Raw genomic sequence first — 19,134 nt, 5'->3', positions numbered from 1 at the left:
TGAGGGACAGGGATCACGAGTCACACACATCGAGGTGATACTCAGGCGGCCGCACTTTGCAGCTCTAACGCTTGCGCAAAGTTCCTAAACTAGTCCGTGCCTCAGTTTCCCCATCAGGAAAGCGAGAATAATCCTCCACACAGGGCTTCTGGGTAAAGGTTTAGCACCGAGCAGGCACGGCTCCCGCGGAATCACCGCCGGCCACAGTTCTCTGCACCGTTATCACAAATACCCCGCAGCGACCCAGCCTCTCTCCTCCGGCCCAGGGCGCCAGGTCTGACCCGGAGCTGCTTCCTAAGCCACGCCCCGGACGTCCCGCCTCCAGTGGCGCCGGAGTCCTCGCTTATTGGCCTCTCCAATCCAACATGGCGGCGCCCTGCGCAGCTCCAAGAGTCGGCCCTCCCCTAGCCAATCAAAGGAAAGATGCTCTGGATCCCGCCTCCTTCAGCTGCGCCACTGGCCAATCAAGCCACACCGTAAAAGATGGGCGAGGAAAAGGTGAAACCAGCCGGTCCAATGGCAGCGTCTCAGAGTGTAGGCTCCGCCCCTCGGCGGACAGGCCGCTCAGCAAGGGAAGGAGCGAGAGCGTTTCAAGGTAGGTGTTGGGGCTCAGCTGTTAAAAGCCGGGCCTGGGCGGTGCGGCGTCGGGGGTGAGTGTGGTGCTCTCCTCGGCCCCGCCGGCTCTGCGGCCCGGCTTCATCTCGGCCTGCTCAGGGCTGGCGGTCCAGGTGTCCTTCGGCGTGCCGCGGGCGGACCCGGGAGCCGGCACCGCCAAGGCGCATGCCCCGCCCGCGTCCGTGGGGTCGGAGGTCACGGGGAAGGTCCGGGCAGGTGTCAGGCTAGAGGGCGCCTGGCGCTGGAGTCAGCGGTTCGAGGAGAGGAGCCCGCGGGAAGTCATCTGTCACGGGAGGGTCACTTTTTGAGCTTCGGCTAGATGCCAGGCTCTGGGCACGTACAACCCCCTTCGCTCTCATGACCCCCATTTAACAGATGAGAAAATGTGCAAGATGACCTCACCCGCCCAAGGTCACTTGGCAGGTGGGGAGACCGTTCCAGAAGGACCTTGATGGTGGGGAAAGGAATGTGGTCCCGAGGGTTATTAAGCCTTTAAAGGGTTTCGCGCGCATGGTGGGGGGCCGGGGGGGAGGAGTCCGGCCTGAGTTCACGTACTGGTCCCCCACCCCCCAGTGTGTGTGACTTTGGGCAAGTCACTTAACACGGCTGAGCTTCAGCTTCTCATCTGGGCCTCTCGTGGGGTCCTTGTAAGGACCGGATGACAGTGTGTGTGACCCCCTAACACAGTGCCTGACACCGTGAGCTTTCAATCCTGGTGACTGCTGGCAGTGTTATTTGGGTCAGATCCGGGGAGGATGAACAGGGGAGGGGAGAGATAGAAGGGATGGATTTTAAAGATTTCTTAGATGGTGAGATAAGATGGGACACGGGGTGGGGGGGGCGCGCCTGGGTGGCTCAGTCGTTAAGCGTCTGCCTTTGGCTCAGGTCATGATCCCAGGGTCCTGGGATCGAGCCCCACATCGGGCTCCCTGCTCCACAGGGAGTCCACTTTTCCCTCTGCCTGCCGCTCCCCCGCTTGTGTTCCCTCTCTCGCTGTGTCTCTTTCTCTCTGTCAAATAAATATATAAAATCTTTTAAAAATTAAAAAAAAAAAAGATAGGACACGGGGTCCACAGATACTCCCTAACTGTTATCCCCAGCCGAGCTGGGTCAGGTTTGCAGGGCTGGGAGGTGCCGCTCTTGGGAGCAGGGAGGCCTTCTGTGCCTCTGTTGGGAATGGGGGTAAATCGGAGACCAGGTGACACAGCGGCACTGAGGTCCGGGCTCCTGCTGTGCCAGAGTTCCTATGGGGACAGGCCTGGGACCCACCCGTGCCTCCCTCCCTTTTCATGCCTGCAGATGCGCTGCCTGACTACCCCAACACTGCTTCGGGCCCTGGCCCAGGCTGCACATGCAGGTAGGACCGAGGGAGCCTTTCCTGGGGTGCAGTGGGGAGCCCAGTCTCCCGACACGAGGCTGCAGCTGCACAGTGTAATCCCTCCCCTTCCAGGGCGTCCCACTGGCCGGAACCTCCACAGCAGCACAGTGGCAGCGACCTACAGTGAGTCCTGGGGCACCTTGACCCTCAGGCTTTCCTGATCATGAACCTGCCAGAGGCAGGGGTGGAGGCCTAGGTTCTAGTCCTGGCTTTGCCAGAGGCTCCCCCTCTCTGAGCCTCTGTTTCTACTCTGTGTGATGATCAAGACTGGATATGATTCATGGGGGCAGGGTCTGTCAGTGAGGGGGTGGGGAGCCTTCCCTGTGGCCACACATTGAGCTCAGAGCTCCCTTGCGTGGGACAGGGAGGGAGCTGCTAGGTGTGAGGCTCGGGTGTCCGTCCTCTGCCAGGACCTCACCGCCCAAGCCCCTTCCCACCCTCCTCAATTCCTGGGCTCGGACGGCTGCCCACACACAGGGAGAAGTGGGCAAGGACTGCCCGGAGCCAGAGACAGGCCCTGAAGGGCGCTTGCTGAGGCCGGAAGGTTTGATGAACGAACAAGCCCTTGGGGCCCAGCTGGAAGGAAGACGAGGCCCTATCTCCCTGAGTTGGATTCCTCGGGGACATGGGCACATGAGAGGCCCTGTCACGGCCCCTTCTAAACCCACCTCCCCTGCAGAGTTCGTGAACATGCGGGACCCCTCGATGGACATGAAGGCGGTGACCGACAGGGCGGCTCAGACCCTGCTGTGGACTGAGCTCACCCGAGGTGGGCCCTGGGGGAAGGGGGCTTGGCAGGACGGGGGGTGGGCACAGATTGTTAGGGAGGAGGGGCTCCCACCCACCGTGCACCTGCTGCCCACAGGCCTGGGCATGACCCTGAGCTACCTGTTCCGGGAGCCTGCCACCATCAACTACCCATTCGAGAAGGGCCCGCTGAGCCCCCGCTTTCGGGGAGAGCATGCGCTGCGTCGGTACCCGTCGGGAGAGGAGCGCTGCATCGCTTGTAAGCTTTGTGAGGCTGTCTGCCCCGCCCAGGTGAGCCCCGGACCCCTGCTGACCGCCACCCTGGCCCCTGCCACTCACGGGGGAGGCTGCAGCCCTGAGCAGGCCACATGACACCTGTGGGTCCTGCCATCGGGGATCTGGTCAGCGGCGTGAAACCTGGGCTGGGGAGCCACACGGTGGTACCTGAAAGGCTCCAGTCTTGCCCTGAATGCAGCAGCAGTTTTAGGATCTCTGTGTGTGTGCCTGTCACCAGCCCCAAGGACACACGTGCCACAGCTGAGGCCCTCCCTGCCCCCGGGTGCTGCTCCTTTGAGCCCCCAGCATTAGTTCTGTTGGAGGGCCCTACACGGACCCCCCCCGGAGTCAGGACCCGTTAGCGTAGGAACACATCCAGTTGGGGCGCCCGGGTGGCTTAGTTAAGCAGCTGACTCTTGGTTTCGGCTCAGGTCATGATCTCAGGATCGTGAGATCAAGTCCCACATCGGGCTCTGCGCTGAGTGCGGAGTCTGCTTGGATTCTCTCTGTCCCTCTGCCCCTCCCCCCTGCCCCCTGCACGCACTCCGTCTCTCTCTCAAATAAATAAATCTTTAAAACAAAAGAAAAGAAAGGAAAGATGCAGTTGAGGCTCTCAGGCAGACCCATGGGCGGGCCCAGCCGGAGCGCCAAGCACTGTGGTCGGTCACCGTCCACACGGTGAGCGCCCCCTCCCAGCGGCTGCTGCAGGCCATGGGCTGCGGCCTTGATGTCTCTGATCCTGGAGCACAGGAAGGCCATGAGCACCGGGCATGGACCAGGCACTGTTCCAGCTCATGACTTACTTTTATAGCAACTCCAGGACGTAGAGGTTGTTTCCCCCATTTTTATAGAGGAAACTGAGGTGCGAAAAAACAAGGCTACCAGCCTAAGGTCCCATTGAATAGTGGGCATTACACTCCTGGGGACACGTGAGGGCCTTTGGCAAACCCCTTTAAACATTCTTCTGGCCGTGGGAGGCCCCAGGCTTTCTCGCTGCTGGCACAGGCCGTACCCAGAAACTGAGGGTTAAGGACCTACCTCGAGTCTGGGCTTTGCCCCTCACTTGCTGTGTGGCTTTGGGAAGCCCTTCAACTTCTCTGAGTCTCATCCATGAAAGGGGGATAACGATGTAAATGGGAGGGTTCAGTATACAATGACCAGCAGTCGAGCAAGTCCTGGGGACCCCCCCCCGGGGCCGCAGGTGCTGCAGTGAACACAGCACGTTACAGCCCTCCCCCCGTGAGACCTGGGCTCCGGCAGCAGGTGCCGGCGCTTAACAAAAGTGGCAGCTAGGGCAGTGTGACGGGGGCCTCTCGGGAGAGGCAGTGGGAAGGGCACATCAGGCTGAGAGCGGGTGGCAGGTCTGCTCTGGGGCCCTGGGGTGAGCCCCCGGGAGGGGGCAGACACGAGCAGTCAGGGACGCCCGGTACCCCTCTCCCAGGCCATCACCATCGAGGCTGAGCCGCGGGCCGATGGCAGCCGCCGGACCACCCGTTACGACATCGACATGACCAAGTGCATCTACTGCGGCTTCTGCCAGGAGGCCTGCCCGGTGGACGCCATCGTCGAGGTGAGCGGGCCTGGGGTGGGCAGGGGCCGGGGGCAGAGGCTCTTCGGAGGGGCCTAACGGGGCCGCACCTGCACCCGCCCACAGGGCCCCAACTTCGAGTTCTCCACCGAGACGCACGAGGAGCTCCTGTACAACAAGGAGAAGCTGCTCAGCAACGGGGACAAGTGGGAGGCCGAGATCGCCGCCAACATCCAGGCCGACTACCTCTACCGCTGACGCCCCCCGCCCGGCTGGCCCGCGGCCCCTGCCGCCCAATAAAAAAGCTCTGCCCTCCCGCACTGCCTCTGTCGTGACTCAGCTGGCCAGGCCGGGACGGTGCAGCCTGTGGGTCCCTCCCCTCGCAGGCCCTTCAGGGGAGCTAGCGGAGGTGACCTGGCCTTCCCATGGGACTCTGGGGGCCATGGCTGGGCCGCCAGCCCCCCCCTGCTGCGCACACTTCTTCCTGGGCATACTCCCCAGGGCTTAGTCTCGGGTCTGCTGTCCCCACGATCCTGGATGTCCAAAGGGTATGGCCCCGCACAGCTACGGCCCTACGGCTCTCGAGTCTCCTGAGGCTTCGGGCAGAAGGCCAGCGAGTGGGGGAACCTCAGAAAGGTCAGGGTGTCCTTGTTGGGGGCAGGGAGAGGCCTGCTCCAGGGCAGCAGTCACAAGGAGGTGACGCAGGCCCTGCTGCCCCTGAGCTGGCCTTGCCTCATCTCCAGCCACATCCCCTTTCTGCCCCAAGTTCCCCAGAGCTGGCTGCAGGGCTTGGCTGCTGCCCTCGGAACTTCTGCTTTGCGATCCAGCAGAGGTGTGGTTCTCTGCGGGGCCGTGTGCTGTGGCCGTGTGCTAGCCCCGTGTGGATGGAGCGGCGAAAAGCCGCCCCCCCCGGGACTCGGTGCCAGGCACCGTGAAAGGGCTTCAGCCTGTCCCCAGCTGTGAGCACACCAGCTCAGAGAAGGGAAGCGACTTGCTCGGGATCACACAGCATGTGTCCCATGAAAACACGAGCTCAGGTCAGGGATCTGGGCCCCTCCTTCCTTTTCCACCGTTTCCAAAAGCACTCTACAAAACACTAACCTCCTGTGATGCTTTGTCTAAAGAAAAGAGAGGAGAGTTGTTCCATGGACCAGTCAGCATGGGAAATGCCCCAAGTGCCCTCTTTCCTCGGATAGGCACTTCATGTGAGCACATTCAAGGCTCTGAGAAGGCCTGTAGCAAAGAACCCTAGCCTTCTCCAGCTCATTCCCTTTGTTCATGACTGCTGACACCTGGGCCATCGTCCTGGTGCTGAAGTGGTCAGGCCCTGCCTGGGCCCCCACAGCCTAAGGAACAAGGCGCAGAGGTGAGAAAGGGCAGGACCCGAAGGGAAGAGCAGAACCTAGGAAGTGTCCGTGTGCCCAGCGCCCTGCAGCCCTAGTGGCTGTGGGAGGCAGGAGCCCTGCAGTAATGAGACGGGCTTGCAAATCCTAGATCACCTCTAACTGCACTTTTCCCAGATAGAACCAGCATTAGGTCATTGTCATGGAGCCTATATTTGTACACACATCTGTTAGAAATGGGTCAGACTGTCCAGCTCCTGACTTGGTTCTTTCCTTTTCTGACTGGTCAGAAACTTTGTGCGTGATTCAGGAGGGTCCTTCTAACGCCGTTTTGTAACAGCGGGGTTCCGGTTTCCCCTGCACCAGGAAGTATTGGCCTGAGGGCCCCACTGGTGCTCAGTTTGGTTGTGTTGAGGGTCCCCCCCCGGAAACGGGCCTATGATGCCCCAGAACTGGGTCCCCCCATTTTTCTGAGGATGTTGACCTTGGCTGTAACTGTTTCCACCCCCAGCTCTGGGGCTCTGTTTGCCGACAGCTCCCCTACCCCTCAGAGGACCTTGCCATGTGAGGTTCAAGGATCACCAGAGCTGAGAGGCCCCCTGTCCCTCCTGTCCCCAGTGGGTATGGTCCTGGCCTGTCCAAAGTGCAGGCAGCTGGACATTCGTGACCTCCGTTCAGGGGTGCTGGGACATGACCAAGCGGGGAGCTCATTAGCAAAGTCACTGGGACACCCCCAGCCACAGGACGAGCAGCAATTACCATTGGGTGCCCTGCCCTGAGTGGAACAACACAGCCATGGCCCAGCCCTCAGTATTCCGGTGCCATTGAGGAAAAATGGCCAGAGAGGGGCAGCATCCACCCAAGAGCACAGAGCCCTGGGCCTGGAGCCTAGGTGGGCCCTAGGTCTGGGTGGTCAGAGGCAGGAAGGTGTAAGGACGGGGTGCAAATGCGGCCTCAGGAAAGGGGTCCCAGAGGTGGGGAAGCGGGCTGGGGACACGCGGCTCTTGGACCCCAAGCCTCAGTGTTTTGGGGTCCCATCAGCGAGCCCTCTAGGTGGGGGGGGGGTTTCCCATCCTCGAGCCCCGGAGGCCTCCCCGCACCCGCATCCCGGCCACGTAGGCGGGCGCGGTCGGCGCTGCTCGGTGTCTCCGCTCGGGTCTCCCGGCCTCCCCGCCCCACGCCCCCAGTGGTCCCCCAGCCTCCCGCGAGGAGGCGAGGGCGGGCAGGGTCGCCGCCCGAGCCCTGCCTCCCCGCCGGCCGCTCGCGGGACTCCGGTGCCCCTCCCCACCAGGCCCGGACGGGACGGGGCGGGGCTTCCGTGGTCCCGCCCCTTGCGGCCCCGCCCGCCGGGGAAAGTGAGTTGCGTGGGCGCCGCGGCCGGCAGCGCAGAGCCCCGAGCGCAGAGCCGAGCAGCGGCGCGTGCGGCCGACCCTGGGGTGAGTGTGCCCCAGCCGGGGTCTGCAGAGCCCCCCAGCTCCGACTGCCACCCTCGCTTCGCCCTGCCCCGGGAAGGGGTTCCTGGAACCCCCGCCCGGCTGGGTCAGTGCATGCGACTCAGTCTGCCGGCCCGCCGGGTGTCGGGCCTTGGTGGGGGCCACAGTGGCGACGAGGAGGAGGAGGAGGTGGGGGAAGGGAAGAGGAAGAGGATGGGGAGTTAACAGCCGCTAACTACTGGGCCCAACTCTGCCCATCCTGGTAGTGCTCTGGTGGCGCTCAGGGCTTTCTCTGTGGCATCTTCCTCGGAGGGAGGGACCCATTCTACAGATGAGGAAATTGAGGCCCACCCAACTAGGAAGAGGCAGAGCTAGAGGCAAGTGGGGTCACTCTAACTCTAGAGCCTACCAGTCTGGAATAGGGGAAGCAGCAGGCCGTCTCCTCCAGCTCAGCTCTCATCATCATGGATTAGGGGCTCAGAGGAGAGATCTGGTGGGTTCCTGAAGGAGGAGGGGGGGGGATAGAGTGAGGAGGGGGCTGCAGTCTTGGACTCTGAAGGCCACAGGACTGAGGAAACTTCATTTGCTCCATTAAAAGGAGTGGGGTGGCCCCTGGCTTGGGTAGGGGCCAGGGAGGAGGGGGCGTAAGGGGTGAGCCAGTGGAGTCCTCACATGTGGGGGAGGGGTCTGACCAGGTCCCTCCACACCCCACCCACCCCACCCAAGGGTATTCCCGCCCAAGGGACTTGCCCTAGGCCAAGGCCCTGTGAGTGAGGGGTACCAGGCTGGATTCGCCACAGCCTGGGGCTGCTGCACCCCCTGGGTCCCCAGACCTCGTTCTCTACAACCCCCTCATCTGTGCAGCCCAGCCTTTCAGGGTGCCCTGGGCAGAGAACAGCCCTCCCCTGAGCCCGTACTGTGCACTGGCACTTCCAGACCCGCCTCCGGCCTGACTTGGCCACCGGCTGACCACCTGATCCCAGACCTCACCTCTCCAGATGCACTGACCCGTCCGTTGAAACTCTGTAAAACAAGGGTACAGGGTCCTCTTTCCCCAGGATTGCTGTTAGGTTTCAGTGAGGTAGCATGGGTGAAGGGTTACGTGGAGGCTCTATTTTTGTCGTCTCACTCAGGTCCTGTCTCTCCTGGGGGTGGCAAGTCCCATTTACCCAAAGAGGAAGTAGAGGCCCAGAGAAGGTGAGAGACTCCCCCGAGGACACACAGCCAGTCACAGCTTGAGCCACACTCTGGAGCCTGGTCCCTGGCCCTCTGGGGATGGAACTTAGCTCCTCCTGCCCACCCTTCCCTGTCCGGGGCCCAGTACTGCTGCGGTCTCCGGCTCCCTCTCTGCCTTCTCTCCTCTTCCAGGCTGGGGCCGGGGCTGCAGTCCCTATTTAGACTGAAGGAAACCAGGCCCGGGGGAGGAAGTGACCAGCTGGGCAGGGCCCCGCTGGCCCAGACAGCAGGCGGGGCACTTTGGCGCCAAATGATCACCCTCAGTTGGGGACCTCACCCGTGCCCGTCCCCTTCCCTGACACTTTGAGAGCTAAGGAAACTGAGTCCCACAGAGGGGAAGTGGCTGGCCCCAGGCCCCAAGAGCAGCGGCTGTGGAGTCCTGGCTCATGGCTGGGGCATCTGCAGGGCTTCCCCCCGCGGCGTCTGGGCAGGGCCCCGCCAGGCCATCCTGCCCATGTCAGCTTCCACAGTTTCGCTTTCGTGGGTTTCGACACCTGGAAGGCTGTTTCCGCCCCTATTTGGCCATTGGTCGCCAAGCGGTCCAGGCCTCGGTGGGAGGTTCCCCCGCCCTCAGGCCTCTCTGCCCTCAATGAGGCTCCCACCCCCTCAGCACACACAGACACCTCAGGGAGGGAGGGGGCTCCAGCTGCCGGGGGGCGGGGCAGGGACAGCCCCAACCTCAGCCCCGGCTGTCTGTTGTCATGGATGGACACTCCTTGGTGTAGAAGGACAAGGGTTCATGGCCAGCCGAGGGCTGTGGCAGTTAAGAGGCCGGCTGCTGGAGGCGACCCTTGGCCTGGGGCCCCAAGGATGAGTAGGATCTAGGGTGAGGGCAGGTCACAGAGGAGAGACAGTGGGAACAGAGGGCACGTGGGAGAAGAGCCAGCAGCCACCAGGGCTCGGGGTGGGTGCCTGGGACGGGGCAGAGGCAGCCGGGAAAGAGCTTGGCGGGGGTGGGGGGTGGGGGGGGGTCAGGCCGTGAGGTCAGCCAGGGCGGGCTCCACTCCCAGCTGCACCGCTTACTTCGTGTGTGACCTCAGCACCCCTTCGAGCCTTCCCGGGCCTCAGTTTCCCCATCTGTCAGACGGGGTTGGTAGCAGGACCTTCCATGGATCACGTGAGCCGAGGTGGCCAGAATTCCTAGTCGATGGGGAGCTGTCTGGCCCGCCCTGATGAGCCTTCCGCCCCGGCCCGGCCCGCAGGACCATGGGCTCCATGTTCCGGGGTGAGGAGGTGGCGCTGGTCCAGCTCTTCCTGCCCACACCTGCTGCCTACACCTGCGTGAGCCAGCTTGGCGAGCTGGGTCTCGCGGAGTTCAGAGACGTGAGTGGGGCCGGCCAGGCGCGGGAGGGGGCTCGTCCTGACGCCCCCTGCGTGGTATACCACCTCCTCCCCAGAGTGGCCCTTGCTCGAATGCCGGCAGCCCCTGCCCCGGGTACGCGGCTCTCTGAAAGGCCAGCCTTCCGGCCGAGGCCACCTTGCCTCCGGGGCCCTGTCGCACCCTCCCCAGAGCACGCAAAGCCTGGTCTGTCTCCAGCTGGGCGTCTGGAGGTTCAGGGCATGTTCGGCACCTTTCTGGGGGGAGGCAGCTATGGCCCGCAGAGAGCCAAGCCCGGGCCCCTGGGTGGGACCTCCCTGGCCCCCTCCCCAGAAATCTGACCCCTCTGTGCGGCAACCACAGCTCAATGCCTCGGTGAGCGCCTTCCAGAGACGCTTCGTGGGGGATGTTCGGCGCTGTGAAGAGCTGGAGAAAACCTTCAGTGAGTTGGCCTCAGGCCCACATCCCAGGCAGGCTTCCTGGAGGAGGTGCCAGTCGAGCTTGGCCTGAAAGGAAGAGTCCTGGCCCCCCAGGTGGAAGACAGAAGGGAGGTCCAGGCCAGGCCCTGCAGAGCCAGGACAGGGCAGCTGGGGTCCGTGGGGTGCTCTTGAGAATGGGGCTCACTTGGAAGAGGCCTCAAATATTGCATGAGGACCTAGGAATTCATCCAGTGGATGCTGGGAAGCACTGTGGTTTCTAAGCAGGGGAGAGGCATGGACAGAGCTTTCTCTGCTACAGATGGACTGGGGTGGGCAGAGGCCGGTATCCAGGGTCAGGTGGCCCAAGGAGCCGCTTCTTCAACCCAGGCAAGAGGGGCCCTTGCCCTGCACTCTGGCAGCCCCTCCCAGGAGGAGCCTATGAGAGGGGAGAATAGAGCATATTCGTTTAATGGTTGGTTAGCTTGACGGATAGCTTTTAAGTCATCAGGCAGGTGGTATGTGCGCCTCCGTGCACGCTCTTGTCCCAGGCCCCCCAGTGCTCTGGCCAGCCTGCCTGGAACACCACTGTGGGACCCAGGCCCTGAGCGGGGCAGTGGCCAAGGGAGAGCAGGGAGGGAGAGCTCACGAGGAGGAGAGCGGACCTTTGGGGCTAGAGGTTTGGCCTGGGGTTTTTCTGGGGGTCTTGGACTCAGCAGCCAGGTGAGTTTGGGGCAGTGTTTGGGACCCCCTAGACATTAGGTGGGCCTTGGCCAACAGCGGCCATGAGCTGGTGCGGGCCCCCGAATGGCCTCCCCTGATGCCCATTGCTCTGCACCCAGCGTTCCTGCAAGAGGAGGTGCGGCGGGCTGGGCTGGTGCTGCCCCCACCCGAGGGGAGACTGCTGGCACCCCCACCCCGTGACCTGCTGCGCATCCAGGAGGAGACGGATCGCCTGGCCCGGGAGCTCCGGGACGTGCGGGGCAACCAGCAGTCCTTGCGGGCCCAGCTGCACCAGCTGCAGCTGCATTCCGCCGTGCTGGGCCAGGGCCACCACCTCCCGGTCAGCGCCAGCCCCGGGATGGGAGGGCAGGGGGTGCCAGGCCCCCACGTGGGCGCGCGGGGCTCACGGTGCCTCTTGGCCCGCAGTTGGCAGCCGCCCCCACGGATGGGCTCTTGGAAAGAAGCCCCCTGCTCCAGCCCCCGGGGGGGTCCCACCAGGACCTGAGAGTCAAGTAAGTAAGGGGCGCTTCAAGCTCTTTCCTGTCCGACTCCTCGTCCAGTGCTCTCCTCCTCCACCCTCAGACTGCCCCCAGCCTCCTCCTTCAGGCCCAGAATCTCCCTCGCTCGTGGGAGTTTCCCCTCTTCTGGCCCGGCCTCCTCCCGGGGAGCAGGGCGGGTGTGCCTGCTTGGCCGTCCTGAGCAGGGTGGCCGGGCCCCGCAGCTTCGTGGCAGGGGCTGTGAAGCCCACCAAGGCCGCCGCCCTGGAGCGCCTGCTCTGGAGGGCCTGCCGGGGCTTCCTCATCGCCAGCTTCAGGGAGACGGAGCAGCAGCTGGAGGACCCGGTGACGGTGAGGGCCGGGGAGGCCCGGGCGGGGGGCGGCGGCGGCGGGGGGCGGCGGGCCTCCCGGTAAAGCGGGCCCCCTCCCGCAGGGTGAGCCTGCCACGTGGATGACCTTCGTCATCTCCTACTGGGGCCAGCAGATTGGGCAGAAGATCCGCAAGATCACGGACTGGTGATGACCCTGGTGCCCCCCCCCCCCGGCCCGTCCGCCGCCCTGCACAACCAGGGCCCCCTGCCCGCCCCCCACTCATGCCGCCCCCTCCCCCGCCAGCTTCCACTGCCACGTGTTCCCGTTCGTGGAGCAGGAGGAGGGCCGCCTCGGGGCCCTGCAGCAGCTGCAGCAACAGAGCCTCGAGCTGCAGGAGGTGGGCGCCCGCTCGCGGCCCCTGCTGGACGCCCCGCCGGCCCCTGGCCGCACCCCGCCCTCGCTCACCCCCGGCTCTGGCCTCAGGTCCTGGGGGAGACGGAGCGCTTCCTGAGCCAGGTGCTGGGCCGGGTGCAGCAGCTGCTGCCGCCCTGGCAGGTGCAGATCCGCAAGATGAAGGCCGTGTACCTGGTGCTCAACCAGTGCAGCGTGAGTGCCACGCACAAGTGCCTCATCGCCGAGGGCTGGTGCGCCTCCAGCGACCTGCCCACCCTTCAGCAGGTGCTGCAGGGCAGCTCGGTGAGTGCGGGGGGGGGGGGGCCTGGAGGGGGCCCTCCCGCGCTCCCCTTCTTCCAGCACGCTGCCTGTTCCCGGGCTCCCCGTCCTTCAGGGAGTCTGCCCTGAGGACCTGGCCCAAGCCCTCCCGCTCCTGCTGTCGGAAGCCCGGGGAGGGGCCAGAGCACCCGGGAGGCCGGCTCAACAGGCACTGGCCCCCGAGATCTTGAGCCACTGGAGGGAGCCTCAGGCTACTCATCTGTGAAATGGGTGTGATGGCCCTCTAGGGGTCGCATAGCGTGCCTACCGGCAGGCTGCACATCCCTAGTAGGTGCTCACACGTGGCAAGGGGCCTCCCTCTCCTGGGCCACCTGGATAAGCAGCATCCTCCTGTTTCCCAAGCGAATTCTGGTCCAGCTGATCTCGGGCTCTCCCTAAGTCACCCTGAATTGGGGCAGGTGGGGCTGCTGGTCCTATTTCACAGAGAGGGGAGAGGGGAGGGGCTGTCCCAGATCTCCCGGGTGCCTGCGCGGTGAGCCCCACATCTCCAGCTGGGTCTGGCTGGGGGGTGTCAGAGGGTCCCTGAAGGCCTCCCGCCTTCAGTCTCATGTGTCTGTCTGCCCCTCGGGTGCCCCAGAGTGAGGCGGGTGTGAGCGCCGTGGTTCACCGCATCCCCTGCCGGGACATGCCCCCCACACTCATCCGTACCAACCGCTTCACGGCCAGCTTCCAAGGCATCGTGGACGCCTACGGCGTGGGCCGCTACCAGGAGGTCAACCCGGGTGAGAGCCGGGGAGCCCCCAGCCCGGGAGGGCGGCATCTCCACACTGGGCCTGTCCTGCCCCCTTAAGATGAGAAGCACACTCCCATCATGTTGGGGAGCAGGGGGAGGCATCGTGCAAGCTTTATGTTTACCCCCAGCAACCGCCCCCCCGCCCAGTCAAGCTTGCAAGGGATCCAGCACAAGGTTGTGCAAAGAACAGGCTTTGCAGCATGAAGGGCTCAAGTTTGAGGTCTGACTCGCTTACCCTGGCCCATTTCTTAAGTTTCTCTGAGCCTCCGTTTCCACATCTATAAAATGGGAATAAGAGTTCGGCCTTCAGAGCAGGCTGAGAAGGCTGACAGATTGCAGATCAGCAGTCCACGAGGCCACAGTCAGCCTGCTGAGCTGCTTCGTCCGGCCCCACTGTGTGTTTAAGAAGTTTGACTTGGGTGCTGTCGGGTTCTCCCAGAAGCGGGCCCTGAGGGGGGGGAGTCTGGCGCAAGTGGCCTATGAAGAGAGGTGCTGCTGGGAGAAACCAGTAGGGAAGCAGCTGAGGGGTGGGGAGTTGGGGGGCAGGCAGGGGGCCGTGGCATCTGCCTGTCACCTGCCCAGTTCTGCTGCCTCCAGGCTGCTGCAGTGTGGTCAGTGGCCCAGCACGCCCCCCATGTCACTGGGTGGGGACCGCAGTGGGTCTCAGCCCAGAGAATGGGTGTGGGAGGTGAGCCGTGGTGGGGCCCATTTTCGGAGTCATAGGCCAGGGAAGGGTCCGGCGTGAGCCGGTGGGCTAGAGGCAGGGCACACGGCCCCCCAGCGCGGGACAGGCAGGACACGAGGATGGACCGTGAGGCCAAGTGAACGATGACCGGGGTCACGTGCAGTCCTTTGGGGCCTGCCATCCCTGCAGGATCTGCGTCGCGGAGCTTGAGCTGGGGCCCGCATCCCGTGTCACATGCTCGTGGTTCCTCTGTGTTAGCAGAGGCCCGTCCAGTTAGAACAAGCCTGATCACCAGATAGCCACGGTTTGTGGGGCTGATGATCAGCCACCAGGCCTTGGGGCGTTCACCCTGGGAGGTAGGAGGTGGCTCGGGCTGCTGTAACAAAGCACCACAGATGGGGGCCCTTCCAGGTGTCTCTCGTCTCCTGGTCCGGAGGCCGGAAGTCCGAGATCCCGGCGTCAGGTGCTTCCTTCAGGGGAGACGGCTCCAGGGGGGCCTCTGCTCTGGGCCGGGAGACGGCCAGCTTCCTGCTGAAATGGCGGTGGCCTCCCACTGAATGGGTCTGGGGACCTTCACATCTGTGAAGATCCCGCCTCCACATTCGGGTCGCCTTCTGAGGGGCTAGGACTCCAGCTCCTCTTCTCGGGAGGGACACGACTCAGCTCGGAACAGGGACGCGCACTCCAGTCCTGTAACTCCCGTTAGGGATTTGGCCCATTTTACTGAAGGGAAAGCGAGACCTCAGAGGTGACGTGACCAGCTCGGCCTTCTGGGACTTGCCACGTGCCCGTCAGGATGGCCACGGGCTCTCGGTCCCTTCTGAGCTTCTGCTTACGGCTCTGGCAATAACCCCGGCGGGAGCTGGTTTGCACCGAGTGCTGCGGCCCGCCAATCCCGCCCCTGGATAGACTCGCAGACCGAGCCCTGCGAAGTCGGAGTGCTGCTGCCTCCGGTGTACAGATGGGGAAACCGAGGTTCAGAGAGGCTGAGTCACTAGCCCGTGGTCACACAGCCAGGACACGCGGTCTGGCGTCCCTGCCTCGCCAGCAGCCCCTCCACGTTTCCCTGGGTCCCAGCTGCGCACGTGCCCCTGACCACCTGGCCCCTCTGCCCGCAGCGCCCTACACCATCATCACCTTCCCCTTCCTCTTCGCCGTGATGTTCGGGGACGTGGGCCATGGGCTGCTCATGTTCCTCTTCGCCCTGGCCATGGTGCTCGCCGAGAACCGGCCGGCCGTGAAGGCGGCGCAGAACGAGGTGAGGGGGGGGCGGGGCGCGGGGTGGGGGGGGAGGGCCGGGGCCACCCCTCATGGCGCCCCCGCCCCCAGATCTGGCGGACCTTCTTCAGCGGCCGCTACTTGCTGCTGCTCATGGGGCTGTTCTCCATCTACACCGGCTTCATCTACAACGAGTGCTTCAGCCGCGCCACCACCATCTTCCCCTCGGGCTGGAGCGTGGCGGCCATGGCCACCCAGTCCGGCTGGAGGTGAGGCCCGGCCGCGGCCCCCGCAGCCCCCACGGTCCCCGCGGCCCCCGGCAGCCCCTGACCGCCCGCCCTTGTTGCCACAGCGACGCGTTCCTGGCCGAGCACCCGCTGCTCACCCTGGACCCCGCAGTCAGCGGTGTCTTCCTGGGACCCTATCCCTTCGGCATTGACCCCGTGAGTCCCGGCCACTTGCTGTGGGGGGGCGCGGGCAGGTGGGAGGGCCGGGCCGGGGCTCCTGCGCTAACCCTGACCCAGCCTCGACCCTGATGCTAGCCCGCACCCTCGCCCTCCTTCCGCCACATCTGCGAGCCCCTCCCGAGGGCCTGGCCTGGTGGTGGGTGCGGGAGGTGCGGGGTCTGCAAGGACGAGGGGCCCACCTTGCAGCAGCCCCTTCAGAGCAGAGAGGAGCACGTGGCGGCGAGGGCAGCGTGGCTTGCTCGGAGCCCGCCGGACTGGGCACTGTTGTGTCCTGTCCGTGCGCCAGGACGTGGTACCATCCTGGTGGCTGTGCCGCGAGGTCCACGTTAGCGCTGCTCCCGTTTCACCGACGAGGACGCAGAGGCACAGGAGGTCACAGGGGCAGGGGCAGCTGGTGGGGAGGAGCTGGGGTTTGGGCCCCGGTTGCCTGGCCTGTGTGGGCACTCCACCGTTCCCTTCTGCCGCCCCGCAGCGGACCCCCCCGGGGGCAGAGGGGCTGCCGAGAGGGATGTGGGCAGGGAGGCCCCTGCATGACACCCGTCCCTCCTGCCACCCCAGGTCTGGAGCCTGGCCGTTAACCACCTGAGCTTCCTCAACTCCTTCAAGATGAAGATGTCCATCATCCTCGGGGTCACCCACATGACCTTCGGGGTGGTCCTGGGAGTCTTCAACCACGTGTGAGGGCCTGGGCTCCCGGGGAGGGTGGGGGCACCGGGCCAGGCGGGGCCAGGGCGGACCGGTGGCTGACCTGGTGACCGCCCCCCCCCCCAGGCACTTTGGCCAGTGGCACCGGCTGCTCCTGGAGACGCTGCCCGAGCTGATCTTCCTGCTGGGGCTCTTCGGCTACCTCGTCTTCCTGGTCATCTACAAGTGGTTGCGCGTCTCAGCTGCCGGCGCTGCGACAGCCCCCAGCATCCTCATCCACTTCATCAACATGTTCCTCTTCTCCCGCAGCCCCACCAACCAGCCCCTCTTCCCCGGGCAGGTAGGCCGGGGCGGGCACCTCACCTGAGCGGCAGGATCCTCATCTGCGAAGCGGGGATGCAGGCCCGAGGCTGTGAGCCGGGGAGGTGGAGGGACGGCGGGAAGCCCCCCTTGGGAGTGGCGCCCTGGGGGCCGGCAGCTCCTCCCCCAGGACCCTGGCTTAGCGAGGGGCCCTGGGGGAGGCGGAATGGGCTGCGGGCTCCGGGGGCCCTGAGCCGGGCGCGTGGCTCGCAGAGGGCACCCTCACTGGAGGCCCCCCCCCCCCGCAGGAGGTGGTGCAGTCCGCACTGGTGGTCCTGGCCCTGGCCACCGTGCCCGTCCTGCTGCTCGGCACACCCCTGTTCCTGCGCTGGCGGCACCGTCGCTCACTGAGGCCCACTGGCCGCCAGCCGGTAGAGGCTCGGGGTGGGGAGGGGGGCATGTGGGGTGATGGCAGGTTCGGCCCCACCCTCGCCGCCCCTCGGCCTCCTGAGTGCTGGGGGCCTGCTGATGCGGCCTGCCCCCCACCCCCAGGAAGAGGACAAGTCCGGGATTCTGGACGACTCCGACGCCTCCGTGGCTGGCTGGGGCTCTGAGGAGGAGAAGGCGGGGTGCCCAGGGAACGGAGAGGAGGCCGAGGTGGGTGTGGTCTTCCTGAGTGTGTGTGTGTGTGTGTGGGGGGCTGCCAGCCCGGCTTGCCCCTCACCGCCCCCCACCCCCCAGTTTGTCCTGTCCGAGGTGCTCATGCACCAGGCCATCCACACCATCGAGTTCTGCCTGGGCTGCATCTCCAACACGGCCTCCTACCTGCGTCTCTGGGCCCTGAGCTTGGCCCATGCCCGTGAGTGAGCTGGCCGCCGGCGGGCGGGCTGGCCGTGGGTCAGGCCCTGGCTGCCGCGGACACTCGAGCTGCTGGCCGGGTGGCCTGGGCGGGTCACTGCTCTGGGCCTCAGCATCCCCTCTGTAAAGTGAGGATGTTGGAGGAGGTGCCCCAGCAGCCCCGCAGGGGCGGGGGGGGGGCTTCAGGCTGCCCCGGGGGCCGGGTGGGCACCCCCTGGGCCCTGGCCTCCACTGCTGCCCCCCGATCCCCAGAGCTGTCGGAGGTCCTGTGGGCCATGGTGATGCGTGTGGGCCTGCGCATGGGCCGTGAGTTGGGCGTGGCGGCCGTGGTGCTGGTCCCCGTCTTCGCCGCCTTCGCCGTGCTGACCGTGGCCATCCTGCTGGTGATGGAGGGGCTCTCGGCCTTCCTGCACGCACTGCGGCTGCACTGGTGAGCGGCCCGCCTGGCTGGCCCGGGCCACACGAGGGTCGGGGAGCCTGCCCCTCACCGGCTCCCCCTGTCACCCCAGGGTAGAGTTCCAGAACAAGTTCTACTCAGGCAGTGGCTACAAGCTGAGCCCCTTCACCTTCGCGGAGGAGGACTAGCGCCCACCTGTGGCCACGCCCAGGCCCTGCCCTTACCTGCGGAGACGAGAAATAAAGATGGACTAGGAACTCTGTCTCGGTCCTGTCTGCGGTGCCAGGGGCTGGCGAGGCTGGGGTGGCAGGGCCTGGGCCCTGGGCATGGACTGGTCTCAGCCCATGAGACTCCTGGGGTCATGGACTCCGTGCCCGGCTCTATTATACCACCTTCCTTATGCCGTCACGGGCAGCTGAGCTTGTTGTAGGGTGCAGGGGGGTGGGAGGCCCTGGTCAGGACCTGGGGCCTTGAGAAGCTGGGGAGAGGCCATATGAGCGCATGTGCAGTAACCCCAGAGCCTGGGGCTCAAGTGGGGACACACACGCACACACACATCACACACACCATACACACACACACACACGCACATCACACACACACCACACACACACACACAACCACACACACACACCACACACATGCACATCACACGCACACGCACACACACATCACACACACCATACACACACACCACACACACCACACACACGCACATCACGCACACCACACACACACACCACACACACGCACATCACGCACACCACACACACAACCACACACACACGCACATCACGCACACCACACACACACACCACACACCACAATCACACACACCACACACCACAATCACACACACCACACACAACACACAATCACACACACACCACACACACACCCACAACACACATCACATGCACACACACACGCGCATACACACACCACCACACACACCACACACACACACACACACACACCCCACAGGCACACAACCACAATCACACACACACACACCCCCTCTTGCAGAAAGGGCAGAGGCTGTCCGGGTGGCCCAGGAGTTGTCTGGGGCCCGGAGGGTCAGGAGAAGGACTGAGCTGGACTCCGGGTCCTGCCGGCCCTTCGGGGGAGGCTGCCGTCTCTCCCATCCCTCCCGGGGTGACCAGTCCTGCTCCCCGAGGCCATCCTTCGACTGGTGGGCTGGAGAGGAGCACTGTGCACGTCTCTCTGGCCTGGGTCCCACCGCCGGCTGGGAGGTGGTGCCAGTGCTGCTCAGAGGC

At 64.8% G+C, this 19,134-nt stretch overlaps 2 protein-coding genes across 6 annotated transcripts; both read left to right on the top strand.

The window, feature by feature from the left end:
- The first annotated feature begins 497 nt into the window (after positions 1 to 497).
- NDUFS8 (NADH:ubiquinone oxidoreductase core subunit S8) lies at positions 498 to 4,861 on the top strand. 3 transcript variants are annotated; one of them, XM_036069870.2, is made up of 7 exons: positions 498 to 595; positions 1,915 to 1,972; positions 2,066 to 2,116; positions 2,673 to 2,762; positions 2,859 to 3,031; positions 4,458 to 4,586; positions 4,671 to 4,861. In XM_036069870.2, the coding sequence occupies exons 2-7, from the start codon at positions 1,915 to 1,917 to the stop codon at positions 4,800 to 4,802; spliced, it is 633 nt and encodes a 210-aa protein (XP_035925763.2). In that variant the 5' UTR covers positions 498 to 595; the 3' UTR covers positions 4,803 to 4,861. The 3 variants fall into 3 exon arrangements, with proteins under 3 accessions (XP_035925763.2, XP_035925781.2, XP_035925787.2); XM_036069888.2 differs by lacking the exon at positions 498 to 595 and adding an exon at positions 629 to 650; XM_036069894.2 differs by lacking the exon at positions 498 to 595 and adding an exon at positions 821 to 1,038.
- A 2,356-nt stretch (positions 4,862 to 7,217) lies between these two features.
- On the top strand, positions 7,218 to 18,114 carry TCIRG1 (T cell immune regulator 1, ATPase H+ transporting V0 subunit a3). 3 transcript variants are annotated; one of them, XM_036069930.2, is made up of 21 exons: positions 7,218 to 7,323; positions 8,454 to 8,517; positions 9,641 to 9,879; positions 10,238 to 10,316; positions 11,133 to 11,353; positions 11,440 to 11,525; positions 11,735 to 11,861; positions 11,944 to 12,026; positions 12,126 to 12,219; positions 12,306 to 12,518; positions 13,132 to 13,276; positions 15,091 to 15,230; positions 15,302 to 15,459; positions 15,543 to 15,633; positions 16,216 to 16,334; positions 16,429 to 16,642; positions 16,911 to 17,033; positions 17,155 to 17,259; positions 17,344 to 17,461; positions 17,713 to 17,890; positions 17,970 to 18,114. In XM_036069930.2, the coding sequence occupies exons 3-21, from the start codon at positions 9,763 to 9,765 to the stop codon at positions 18,043 to 18,045; spliced, it is 2,487 nt and encodes an 828-aa protein (XP_035925823.1). In that variant the 5' UTR covers positions 7,218 to 7,323; positions 8,454 to 8,517; positions 9,641 to 9,762; the 3' UTR covers positions 18,046 to 18,114. The 3 variants fall into 3 exon arrangements, with proteins under 3 accessions (XP_035925823.1, XP_035925814.1, XP_035925828.1); XM_036069921.2 differs by having other exon boundaries at positions 7,224 to 7,323; positions 9,759 to 9,879; XM_036069935.2 differs by lacking the exon at positions 8,454 to 8,517 and having other exon boundaries at positions 7,228 to 7,323; positions 9,759 to 9,879.
- Positions 18,115 to 19,134: the final 1,020 nt, after the last annotated feature.

Source organism: Halichoerus grypus, chromosome 11, assembly GCF_964656455.1.
Source record: "Halichoerus grypus chromosome 11, mHalGry1.hap1.1, whole genome shotgun sequence".
Taxonomy (NCBI): Eukaryota; Metazoa; Chordata; class Mammalia; order Carnivora; family Phocidae; genus Halichoerus; species Halichoerus grypus.
The sequence above is the reverse complement of the archived record's forward strand: the minus strand, read 5'-3'. Positions and strand labels throughout refer to the sequence as shown.

Coding starts and splice junctions, on each gene's coding strand:
- NDUFS8 (XM_036069870.2), top strand. CDS start 1,915: ATGCGCTGCCTGACTACCCCAACACTGCTTCGGGCCCTGGCCCAGGCT. Junction 3,032..4,457: donor AGGCTGTCTGCCCCGCCCAG/GTGAGCCCCGGA, acceptor CCCCTCTCCCAG/GCCATCACCATCGAGGCTGA. Junction 4,587..4,670: donor CGGTGGACGCCATCGTCGAG/GTGAGCGGGCCT, acceptor ACCCGCCCACAG/GGCCCCAACTTCGAGTTCTC.
- TCIRG1 (XM_036069930.2), top strand. CDS start 9,763: ATGGGCTCCATGTTCCGGGGTGAGGAGGTGGCGCTGGTCCAGCTCTTC. Junction 12,027..12,125: donor ATCCGCAAGATCACGGACTG/GTGATGACCCTG, acceptor CTCCCCCGCCAG/CTTCCACTGCCACGTGTTCC. Junction 13,277..15,090: donor CTACCAGGAGGTCAACCCGG/GTGAGAGCCGGG, acceptor CTCTGCCCGCAG/CGCCCTACACCATCATCACC.